Raw genomic sequence first — 13,291 nt, forward strand, 5'->3', positions numbered from 1 at the left:
GTATGTGAAATTATTACTGTTCTTAATGTAAATATTTCAGGGAATCTGTGAACTACTTTTAGCCTGAGAAAACTTATTAAAAATTGCTAATTCAGTCTTAAATATGGAAAGTGATGGGGGAGGTATCAGGATGTGAATTTTCAAATGTTTGATTGAATTATATAATTCAGGTTTATGGGCCTGATTTGTATTTCATATCAAAGGCATATATATATTTAAAAGAAATAACCCCAAGAAATTTGCTTACGATGAAGATACTAATAACTGATATTTTAGTACAGAGATATAATTAAAAAAAGCGTGTAGAATTATCTTCATGAAACTTGGTTTTAAGAATCGGCTATAGAGATTTTTATTATACTGTTTTTTTTTTTTTTCCCCCCTGTCCAAATAGGATTATTGCTATGTGTGGAGATTACTACATTGGTGGAAGACGTTTCTCTTCATTATCAGACCTAATAGGTTATTATAGTCATGTCTCTTGTTTGCTTAAAGGAGAAAAATTACTTTATCCAGTTGCACCACCAGAGGCAAGTAAAACTTTAATAAAGCATCTTTCAAAACTTTATTATTTCACTTTAATAATGGTTTTAGCTCTTGTTCAGTTACTTATGATGTTTATTATAATTTGAGAAATATAATGTAAAATTTTAATTCTGGTTATAATGTCAGAGCAAAACTGACAATTTCTTTAATAAAGAAAATAAATTTTTTATAATTTTATATTTACATAACTAGATTTTTAAAATACTGCTTTATAGCTTAACAAATACTTTTCAATGTATGAGAAGTAATTGATTTCACAGTACTAATACTGAAGTTACTGCAAGATTTTGAAATGCTTCTATGTCCTCAAAGAAAGGTTAACTTATGTTTCATGTAGTTTATTTAAAATTAAATGATCAATTCATATTACCTGATAACATTGGTTGTATTTTTTAGAGAATTTCCATAAAAACACCAAAAACAAAAACATTTCTAGCCACTAGATGTTCACAGTTTCAGTAAAAATTAATTTGAATAATCCTGTGGAGTTTATAATGTGGATTTTTATTGGCTTTAACTTTGTGTGGATACATGTCTTTTGAATTTGAGAGAAAAAGACTATTTATCTTTTTAAATCTTTTTTTATGGTTTCTAGCCAGTAGAAGATAGAAGGCGTGTACGAGCCATTCTACCTTACACAAAAGTACCAGATACTGATGAAATAAGGTATTTTATAATATGTTTTCCTATATAGGCATTTGAAAGAGCTAGACTTTGAAGATTTATTGCTCTCAGACTAGGAAGGTTTTGAAATTTGAGGAAATAGCATACAGCAATGTAAAAGTGCTTTTAATATTTGGTCTGTTGTTCCTGTACTCCTGGATTGGTTTATGTGATCCAGGATTTGGATTAAGGTGGCAATAGTGAAGATGACAGGAGAAATAACTTTTATTACACTGTCTCTGACAAAGTAAGGAGCATTTTCTTATAATCTGTATCCTATTAAATTTTTATTACCATGTGGCATTTATGCCCCAGTTATAAATAATAGTCAAATGATAATTAAACTTCTGTAAATACAGTGGGTGAATAATTTTCAACCTTAAGAATGTTACTGAACTATAGAACATGATAGTTTTTTTGTTTTTATTATTTATATAAAATTTGATTTATTTTATAATTTGATAATCAACTTATCAGTTTCTTTTTATAAGCTATTTAACTTTCTAATAGAAACTTTTTTTCTTACCAGTAAATCATTAAGGCTACTTCTGAATAATTACTGATTATAAATATATAGTTTTTTACTGAAATGAGTAGCAGCATTTAAAATGTAGTGAAAACTTTTTTGGGGTACTAAAAATTTCTGGAAATATGGTACTAAAAAGCAAAGATTCATTGTTCTCTATTCTCTAGTAGGTTCCAGAAAAAAAAAACCGCACAAAGATACAGGTATCTGAGTCTCAAAATAGGAATTTTATTTTTATATGATGGTTCTCAAAATAATTAATTCTCATTTAATTCTTATTGACATACTTTTTTATTTGTGATCTAAGCTGGAAAGGCCAATAAAAGAAAGAGAAAGGAGAAAATATATATATATTAAAGAACAACAGTGATGAATTGCAAATTCAGGCATTTTAGATAATTTGTAAATTTTCATTGCGATCATCTAGAACAGCAGTTTTCAAAGTGTGTTCCCTATAATGCTGGGGATCTTCCAGATCCATTTAAAAGGTCCATATATTTATTAGTCAGGGTTCTTCAGAATAGATTTATTATGAGGAATTGGTTCACATAATTATGGAGGCTGACAAATCTCATGTCTACTGTCTGTAAGCTGGAGGACCCAGGAAAGCCATTGGTGTAATTCAGTCCAAGTCTAAATGCCTGAAAACCAGGAAAGCCAATGGTGTAAATCCCAGCCTGGGGGCAAGAGAAGATGAAATAATGTCCCAGCTCAACTAGTGAGGCAGAAAAAAGAGGTGAATTCCTCCTTCCTCTACCTTTTGTTCTATTTAGACCTTGAATGAATTAACTGGATGATGTCCACCTACACTGGGGGTGACAGAGATTGTCATCTTATTTTTTTTTTTTGAGAGTGAGGCTATCTTACTATCTTGCTTTGTTGCCTGGGCTGGCCTCAATCTCCTGGGCTAAAACCACCCTCCCTCCTCTGCCTCTGCCTCCAGAGTAGCTGGGGTTACAGGCATGGCCCACCATGCCCATCTGGTAGGATACTGTCCTTTCATTCAAATGCTAATCTCACTAAATCCACTGATTTTAATGCCAGTCTCATCCAGAAACACCCCACAGACAAACCCAGAAATAATGTTTAATCTGGGCACTCTGTGGACCACCCAGTCAAGGTAACACATAAAATTAACCTTCACAATCCATGAGACCAAAATTATTTTCATATACTAAGACTTAATTTGGCCTTTTCACTGTGACTTTTATAGTGATGGTGCAAAAGCAATGGATGGTAAAGCTGCTGATGTCTCAGTAAAAATCAAGGCAGTGGTGGCACTAAAGTGTACGGTATTTGTCACTGCCACACATGTTAATCAAAACCACTTTCACTTGATGAGGCAGTAAAAAATATTTATTAAATTTCAACCCTTGACTACACATCTTTTTAATATTCTGTATGATGAAATGAGAAGTATATATAAAACACTTCTGCTATGTACCAAAGTTCAGTGTCATGAGGAAAAGCAGTGCGTTGAGAGCTGAACTAGCTTGCTAATACACACCATTTTTACTTGACCGGCAAACTATGGTTATTCAGACTCAAGTGTTTGACATATTTTTGAAAAGGAACAAAGTGAGAATGTTACTTCAAGGAAAATAACTAATTGTATTTGTTGCCAATGACAAAATTTGAGTTCTTGAGCAAAAATTAGAATTTTAGAAACCCTATAATGGCATTTAAGAGCTTGACAGCTTCCCAAATAATGACTTTTTTGATGAGATTCGTTGTGATATTAAAGAATGAGATGTTTTGATAATGTATCATATATTAACAACTGGAAGATATATATAGCCCAACGAACCAATATTTTCTAAATGATCAATGAGTGATATTACAAAATCATGCATGGGTAAAAGATACATTTAATGTGCAAGGTAGACCAATGGATGTCACTGTAATGCTTAGAGAAAGTTCATTGATATGTAGTTTTAGATTCCACATTACAACTAACCTTCAAGAAAGCACCATTTGTTGAGTTTTTGGTGTAATATCATGGAATATCTATAATTATTTGAAAAGGCTATTAAAATACTTATCTCTTTCACAATTGCATGTTTATTTGAAGCCAGATTTTCTTCATATACTTCAAGCAAAAAATCATATAGCAACAAATGGAATGTAGAAACAGATATGAGAATCCAGCAGTTTGCAGTTAAGCCAGACATTAAAGAGATCTGTAAAAATATAAAATGATATTCTCACTAAACTTACAAAAGTTATAATTATTTAGACATATTCTTTAATGAGATATATTATTTTTAGAGGAATTACTATTTAAAGACTTAAAAATTCTAATATAAGTATCAGTAGACAGAATACATATAAATAAAATCCATTTAGGATATCAATTTTTAAGAGTATAAAGGGGTCCAGAGAGACCCCCTCAAAAATTTTCATAACTGCTGATCTAGGAAGAGGGAAGTTTAAACAAGAATTAGAATGTGTAAGTTTTAATTTGATGATATAAACTTATATGAAGTTATGAGTCTTTTTTAAAAAATTTGAATATACTTATGAATTTTTTAAGGTAAAAACATCTGAAAATGAATGAGATTTAAAGTACTTTAACCCTTTTGGGGGGAAATGCAAAATAATACAGACAGAATTTTATGGTCATCTTATTTATACTAGTAAGCTTTTTGTTTTTTTAAGTTTTTGTTTTTGCACTATGAAAAGTTGGCATAGCAACAGTAACAGAACTTGAAAGTTTAAAAATCTCTTATGACTACTTTTGACCAAGAAATGAAATTTGCCATTTTTCATTTCTGTTTTAGTTCTTGTCCCTGTGCACCAACTTCTTGAACACTTAGTGATTTTCTTTAATGTGCTAATGTAGCTGGTTCTAGAAAGGAATAATTGATTTGATTAAGTGATAATGTCTACCATTCCTCTAGTGAAGTACTGGCTATCATTAAGAAGGGTTGTAGAAGCAAGATAGAATGCAGTGTTCTGTGATTATTCAAATACAGTGTAAAAAAAATGTGTACAAGTTCTGTTTGCTGAAACCTGTCCAAGAAGCAATGCAATTTGAGATAGTTTAAACAATTAAAACTTTCAAGGATATGAGAACTTTTTATTCTTCATTCTTACTTAATAGAACTTTGGTTTGTGAATTTTAAAACTGAAAGGAAAATAGCTGAAAAATATATGACAGATAAGGTTGGAGATACAGAGTCAGTGGTAGTGTCCAACTAATCTTGAAACCTTAAGTGTTCAGAAGCATTCTTTTGAGCCTGAAAGGAAAAATTCAGGGAATTTTTTGATGGTTTTATATTGATGATATATATCAGCAGCTTCTTGCTCCCTTTATTGTGTGGAGGTTGAAAACATCTAGGTTCAAATGAAAGGAAACTGAGTTGTATATGTGACCCCCTCCTCTGAAATTGATAACACAAAAAAATGCATGCTTGTCTAATACTATATCCCTTGGTACCACTTTCAGAGAAAACATGCTATACTTATACTTATTGGATGATGGTGTCTGAGTGGGTTAAATAAGCCCTATTTTTTTTTAATAAGAAAAATGTTAATTGGCATAAGCATCTCCATGATAAAGTTAACTGTGTTTATCTAAAATAAACTTTTTGGAGTGTTTTATTGGATGCATCCTCTTTGATAATCAGGGTATTTATGCATTTAATAAAACATCTTGCAAGAAAATATATTTAACAGTTCATAGTGAATTTCTTTTTAATTGATATAATTATACATATTTATGGGGCCCATGTGATATTTTTATACATGCTTACAATGTATAATAAAATCCCATGATTTAAAGGAGGAAGTCTATTCCTCATTTCACTTGCCTCAAAGGGAAGAAAAACAAAAACAAATGAAGAAATAAGACTTTCCTTATTCTTGTACGAAATTTTTCTACATGTTTGACTCCACTGGTAGTATTTTATAAAAAATAAAATACATAAACTTTTTCTGAAGTAACTCTGTATCTTGTATATGTATAATATGTTAATTATATTTATTTTGTGTTTTTGATTTTATAGCTAACCTACATCTGAAAGTAATAACATTAAAACTTAAATTTTTCAACTTAATTTTCTTGGAGTTACACTCAAAAGCCTGCAGTACACATATAATTAGTTACTGTTTATAAACATTTTAGTTCAAATCTAACAATAATTCATGATATAGATAGTTCAGGTACTATTATCAAACCCATTTTACTTATGAGGAAATTAAGATATAGATTATTAAGTGTCTTCAGAATTTTGCATGTAGATAATGCCAGAAACAGGACAAAAATTTAGGGTATTTGAGTCTAATTTTTGTATTTTCCAATATCATATTATCTCTGTGTTGTGGTATATGGCTATTCAAATTTCCATGTTTAAATTTTTAATTTTAATAACTTTATGATTGCTGTTTTCAGTTTCTTAAAAGGAGATATGTTCATTGTTCATAATGAATTAGAAGATGGATGGATGTGGGTTACAAATCTAAGAACAGATGAACAAGGCCTTATTGTTGAAGACCTAGTGGAAGAGGTGGTAAGTTTTGTTTTATTCTTCTCAGTTCCAGATTCTAAATATTTTATAAGATTTGGAACTTGTCCGTGATCAAGGAAAGTAGGTGTGAATACATTCTTCTGTGAAACACCTTAATTGAAAAGTATAAGGAATTTTTCATTAAAATCTGTTTACTGTTAGTAAATGCTATTTATTTATAGCAAAATTAATCAAGCTAGCATGTTATAATACATAGCTGCCAATTTTCAGAAAGCTTTCATGAGTTTCCGTGAATTAAAAATCTATTAACATACTAAGACATCTTTTAAGTAAGAAAAAAATGTATTAACATTTGGGCTTATTTTTATCCCTTTTTTGCCCTCTTGTTCTTCCTCATAAATGAAGTTATGGCAAACTGATCATGGTTGTATATGTTTGGTTTCAGATCCTTTATCTTCCAAGTATATGCATAATTTTCCAGTAACTTTGTAAAAATCCAATTATTACACATACATTATTACATGATTCTGCATTTTGAATATTCCCCTTGTTTCTGTTGCTATCACATAATATGTTATTAGTTGTCTTATCACAGTATAAATTACCATATGTGTGGATTTTTTGAAAACAGGTCAGCAGTTTCAAGCAGCATTTGTACTTTAGAGATAATAGTGTCACTGAAATATATCAAACATTATATTAAAATTTTGAAATTCTCTTTTTCCTTTTGGATTTGTCCAGTGGGATATAATGGATTTCTGTTGTCTTTTACAACTGTCACAGTTACTGTTTTCAAATTATGTCACAGACCTGATAATATGTTGAAACCTGTGCTCTGATTATTGCTCCAGGAAGATGGCAGTGGAGAATATTCTTCTTTGCTCTTAATTCTCTTGTCTGCCTATTCTGGCACCCAGATCTTGATGTATAGAAGTAAAACATACTGAGGAAAAGTGGAAGGAGTTGAGGAAATGGTATGATACATTCCGCACTCATATTCACATAGTTACTTAGTACAAGAGTTGGAATTACAGCTCTTAATTCCCAGATTAGTCTTATGTATTCTACAGGAGGAGAGAGTGTTATTCCATATAGGCAAGAAGTATTAAAACTGGAGCATCTATTGTCTGTGTTGGCTTTCTTACAAAATTTGTTAGTTAAACTTTTATGTTGGATTTCTCTATCCCTGCTGTACTACCTACCCTCTTCCTCCTCCTTATTATTTAAAGAAATTGCAGTATAGTTGGATTTTCTTGAGCTCTTGGAATTCTGGATCAATTTAAAAAGAACAAGTTCACTTGATACGAGTGAACAGTGTGATGTGGCTGCTAAAAATGAATATAGTCATACTTTGAATTAATAGTGCAATAATTACAAGTTAGAATTATAAACAATTTTCACTCCAATATTTAGAATAATTTTTCACAGTGGGCTTTTATTGTAAGATAGTGAATTCCTTATAGATTGAAAAACCATTTGGACATTGTCTAGATTGTAAACATGTTTTAGGCATTCAGTTAGTGGTTGGATTTAAGAAATTTCCTCTCTAAAATTCTAATTACTGTTCTCCAAGCACATTTATACTTTTATGTTTTAACTCTAGAATGTATGCTCTGTGAGGGGAGGGATTTTTGTCTGATTCCATGATATATTCCCATTACCTAGAATAGTGTCTGGCATTAGTTGGCATTCAGTAAATGTTTGTCAAATTTATGAATGTTTCTATACCTGTACTATTCACTCTTCCTTGACACTCCTGCCCTGATAGACTGCCTTGTAAAATTTGATTCATTGCTATCAGTTCAGTTCATGTGTCACCCCTTCTTTCACAGGGGTTTTAATTGCCTTTCTAGGTTATCTTAGGCTAAATTATTTCCTCCTGTGTTTCCGTAGCACCTTGTTAATTCTACATTCCGTTACATTGTATAAATGAATTTATTGTTTAAACTTCTAAAAGAAAATAACTCCTTTTGGACAATGATAATACTGTTCATTTTTATAGTTTTTTTTTTTTTAGTATACTGCCTAGGATTTAGTATGAATTCAGTGAATGTTTGCTTTTAGTTTAATTAGGTATTTAATGAATGAGGATCAGATCGCGGGAAGTAAATCCATCTATAGTTAGCCCATTTTTCTACTCCTTCCTTCATTATTTATTCACTGAGAACTCAGTGCCAGGTACTGTGCTAGCTATTACAACTACAGTTCAACAGAAATTCAATGAAAACTATGTACCCAGCATTGTGCTGGTGCTTGTGCCGGTGGTGGGTGTCAAAGAATGGCAAAGACCTTAAGATGCATATAGCCACTATAGTGGAGTGAATAATACTGCTGTATCTTAAAAAATAGGAATATAGTATAGAGTGAAGTTCAAAAGATGATAAAAGGAAGGATGTCTTTTGTATTCAAAGTAAAAGTTGATATTCACTTTTTAAGAGCCCAAAATGTCTCACTGAGGAGGTAGCATTTGAGGTAGATCATTCCTAGATGTTTATCTACCAGGTAGCAAGCAATATGTGGAAAGGATATTCTAAGAACAAAAAGAACAAGCTACAGTGGTGGGGGATTGGCAAATAGTTAGTTACTTGTAACCATGGTTTAAGTACCTAAAGAGACTTGTTAGTGTGAAACAGGAAATGTGGACTTGAATCCTATGATAAAGGAGTTTGGTTACAGAATGAGGGGTGTGTAGGCAGTAGAGAGGTATTAAAGGTTTGGTTTTAAAAACTTGTTTTTGTTTGGTTTGGTTTTTCTTAATGCAGGGCAGAGCTGCAGTTGAAACTGATGAATCCAGATTGGAGTGGTGGGGTGGGACACAGAGGTAATTATACTAGCTGGGCTACTGTAATAGTTGAAAAAAAGGGGGAAGGGGGTCTATATTAGCGTATGGCAGCAAGGGTAGAATAATAAGGGAAAGAGTTAGGGAAAGATATTTCTTGAACAGAAACTTCTTTTATGTACATATAGGGAGATATGTTTGAAGATATGATTTTTATGAATTTTAATAAAAGTAGATTAATAGTTCATTATATAAAATACTGTCTTAATGTCTTCCCTTTAGGGCCGGGAAGAAGATCCACATGAAGGCAAAATGTGAGTTTGTGTTAATTATTAAAAGAAAAAAAAATTGTAAACTTAGTAATTGGAAAACTTTGGCCAAAAAATATTTTAAAGTGTTTTTGGAGTGACTTAAAAATTTTTTTTATTTGACTCAGGAGACTGATGTCTAAATATTTTCTTAAGGATCCAGTGATAAAGTTTTATTTTTAAATAAAAGGTAGCCTATACTCTTGTATCATCAAACTAAAGACTTTCAAGAAAGATTACATTTATAACATTGTGAATGTTGCAGTTCCTCACATTTTTCTATATTATTGATTATTCATAGTATTTCTTTTTTTTTTTTCTTTGCTGATTGTGCTTTGTAAGTATTTCTTGTTTTTATAGCCACATCTTTTATGCATTTTGCGGTTCAGATTTTTTTGGGGGGGGTGGTCAGAGAACTATTTGCCAAGATAATGGTTCTTTACCATTTTAATAACATTCTGTAAGGTTTTTCTTTTCATAATCTTTCAGACTGACTTTTTCAAAATCTTAACCATTAATCCAAATTCTGTCTTATTTATATTATTTTAACAGACTGATAATATTCTAATATCTTTTTAGTAGAATTTTTTCTTACTATCCTGTCAAGATTAGGTACATGAGTGTAATGTAAAGCTTGCCTCAAGTGTTTGCTTTTTCTGTTTTCTAACTACTAGAATTTACAAACATTAAGCTGAATACTCCATTTGCAATCACCCTACTTAGTTCCTCACCCTTCCTTAAATGGAATATATAAGATATTATACCTGAGTTTATTTTTCCTGCTATTTCATGGAGCTATAAAATAGACTCTGTTAGTGAGACTGTATCTTGTTGATTGTATTAAAGTCTCCCTCCTACCCATATTAAGAGTTACAAGTTCTAATTAATGCTTGGAAAAGTCAGATAGGTAACATAAGCAAGTGAAATGGGTCAGGTGTATATTTTCCCATTTTTCTCTAAACACAATAATTTTGATTTTTTCCCCCCTCTTTGATAGAGATTAAGGTACATGGAACCATTTCCCTACTGTCAAAAAACCACACTGTAAGTGTGGTGATAAATGGCAACTGACATTCACTCTTGATGTTAGGGAGGACTGTGGGAAGTAGAAAACTAGAAGGTGTTTGCCTGTTGCAAGGTGATCACTCTGTCTAGTTGATGTGTGTAACAATGTGAGTTTAGTGTTGTGAGATCCTCCTGATTTTCAAGAGAACCTATAAATTTGGATTTTTATTCCTATTTTAAATAGCTTTTTCAAATAAAAAAAGTAGCTCAAATGCCAGTAAATATTTAAAACTATTTCCATTTTTCTCATAGTGTAAAGTATAAATCCCACTTTCAGTGGGAAGTGTTTTCCTATTTTTAATACCATTGTTATTCTTCCATTTTTCCAACTTTATATAATTTCTTACTCATCTGGTATTTAGGACAAGTTAAATTTGCATTGTTAGATTATTTTATGTGTGTGTGTGCTTCCTAAGGAGCAGGGACTATGGCAGTGAAGTGGCACTTTAAATTCTTCAGGGTGTCTCAGTAACATCCACAAGTGCCCTTTGCGATTAAATAGATGATATAACTTTAGCTGAGTTTCTTTCCAGCTCCCTCTTTCTACAGTGTAGAAATGTGTTAGTCAGCAAGATAGATAATAGGCCTTCATGTAAGTAAAAGGAGATTTTAAATACTTTGATGACTACTAAATAATTTTTAAAGCAGATTTGTTATTTTATTTGAAGGTAAAATTTAAAGACTTTAATTATCATGAGTTATGTATCTTGACAATAATGACATTTATAATAATTTCTAAAGGCTTAATTTAAGAATACAGAATATAAAATACTTAAGCAACTGAGTTTGATAGGTACCTCAAGTAGAATTAGGAATACTACGTCCTTCTTTTCTTTCAGTTCTTGATGTTAGTATCTACTTGTTCTCATCACCCCATCTTATTTTCTGGCTTTCAGTAAAGAATACATCAACATTTTGATTTTATTTGAAGAGGGAATTTATTACGTTATAGGAAAATTTACTTTGAGAGAAATATGAGAAAAATTGAATCATTAATTTTTTTTTCTAAGCAATTCTAGAGTGAGCTCTACCTGTACTACTACTCCTCCCCTCCATCCCCCCAAAAGAATAAAACAGCTAACTATGAAGTAAGCATGTATCAGTTTGTCATTATCAGGATTAAAATCTTTTCTGTTTTTGTGTTGTAATTAATATGGAAATTGTAGTTTATATTTGGTAGTTTCTAGTTTTTTTCTATTTTGTTGAAATTAAACATGGTGTGTCTACACAATGTAATGAATGTGATAAGAATGAGATAATTTGATCAATTGCATTGCATTTATTTCATTATGTCAGTTTGAATTAAGCTCATTATGTTGGTTGTTTAGTTTTGATCATATAACAGCAAAAAGGACTCTTGATTTATATATCTAATTGGTTCTCTTTTTAAGATGGTTCCATGGGAAGATTTCCAAACAAGAAGCTTATAATTTACTAATGACAGGTACTTGTATATTCACTTATCTTTTCTAATGTCTATTTAAAAAGAATAGAAAGGTGAACCAACCATTTATCATGTATTTTGCCTTTTGCATTCAGTTAATGTTTATGCATGTTGTAATTTCTTTCCTAGCACTAAGAAGCTGGTGTTTTTTCTTCTGTTTTTAGTTGAAACATACATGTAGTATAAAATTTAATGAAATGTTTTCCTTTTACATCAGGCCCCTGTGGCCCCTTCCCCAGAAGTAATACCAGATGACAGTTCTTTCTCTATGTTTCTGGAAGTTTTCTGTGTCTATGTGAATCTCCTTTCCTCACCCCTGCACATACACACATGTACAGGAGTATGTAACACACTTTTTTCATGTTAGGATATATATTGGGAGATCATTTCTTTTGTTCAGATATAAATTTTTATTATTCTTTTTAATAGCCATAAGCTTTTCATTATATAAATACTGTAACTAATCTGTCCCCTATAGAGGGATATTGTGTTGTTTTTTAATTCTTTTGCCATTCCACTGCAACAAACATTCTTGTGTTTATCTTGGTGTACTTGTGGAATTATATATTTGAGGCTTATTTAAAATGTATACATTTTAACATTTCCCAAAACTCTTGTAGCTGTACAGAAATGCAAAGTAAAAATTGATTTGTATAGTGAGTTTATTATTTAAAATAAAAATCATCCTGTCATTCTTTATTCTTACTAAATATTTAAGGCTGAATTTAATTTAACTGCCAAATAGTTCTTCAGTAAACCACATCTTATAAAAGATCTGATTTTCTGAGACAAATTGAAACTGTAATATGTAATTTAGAAGTTGTATTTCTTTAAAAATGACCCTTGTTTGATAATTTCTGTATTTGGTGAAATAGATTCTTGTAGTAAATAAACTGTTGATTATTAAAGATATGATCTGAATTGTTGTTTTAAGCCATAAGGCATTGCCCTTTAAATTAATATTTTTGCACTTTGAAAGACTTGAAGCAGTTTTTGAAGTGCATAATTTTGTGGTGAGGATGTAGGTTTAAGTGGGTTCAAAAAATAAAGAATATGATAATGCTATATGGTAGTAATAGAGAACAAATGCTAAACCAGAATGACATTCTATCAGCTTTCAAAGTGCAACTAAAAATACTCATTGTAGTGAATTTATTGAATTCCATTTCTTTTTTGGAACTTGTGCTCACCAGATAATTTAGACACTCTTGTTTTAGGCATGTAAAGTTGAAAAGGAGTGCTAGACTTCATTTCCTTACATTAGTTTGTATTTTCCTTGGGTCACGTGCTTTTTTGAGAATCTGGTGGGATTTTCTCCCTTGAAAAGCTCTCATAAGAACTTGCATGAACGATTTTGCATGAAATTCCTGTCTCAACCTTCTAGAAGAAGTATAGAGAGTATACTGGATTCTTGTTACCAAAATTTGTTTTATCAACTTAGAAACACTTTTATTTCAACCTGTATTAAATTAGACAGTTTCTGCAACTTTT

At 31.0% G+C, this 13,291-nt stretch overlaps 1 protein-coding gene across 2 annotated transcripts in view; it reads left to right on the forward strand.

Annotated features, from left to right (window-relative positions):
- RASA1 (RAS p21 protein activator 1) overlaps window positions 1-13,291 on the forward strand; it is an 89,974-nt gene that overhangs the window by 35,394 nt on the left and 41,289 nt on the right. For both annotated transcript variants that reach the window (XM_045566231.1, XM_045566232.1), the window contains exons 3-7: window positions 395-530; window positions 1,142-1,212; window positions 6,129-6,246; window positions 9,266-9,297; window positions 11,748-11,800. In XM_045566231.1, coding sequence (XP_045422187.1) covers window positions 395-530; window positions 1,142-1,212; window positions 6,129-6,246; window positions 9,266-9,297; window positions 11,748-11,800 — 410 coding nt within the window. The remainder of the gene's footprint in view (window positions 1-394; window positions 531-1,141; window positions 1,213-6,128; window positions 6,247-9,265; window positions 9,298-11,747; window positions 11,801-13,291) is intronic.

This window comes from Lemur catta, chromosome 12 (genome assembly GCF_020740605.2).
Source record: "Lemur catta isolate mLemCat1 chromosome 12, mLemCat1.pri, whole genome shotgun sequence".
Taxonomy (NCBI): Eukaryota; Metazoa; Chordata; class Mammalia; order Primates; family Lemuridae; genus Lemur; species Lemur catta.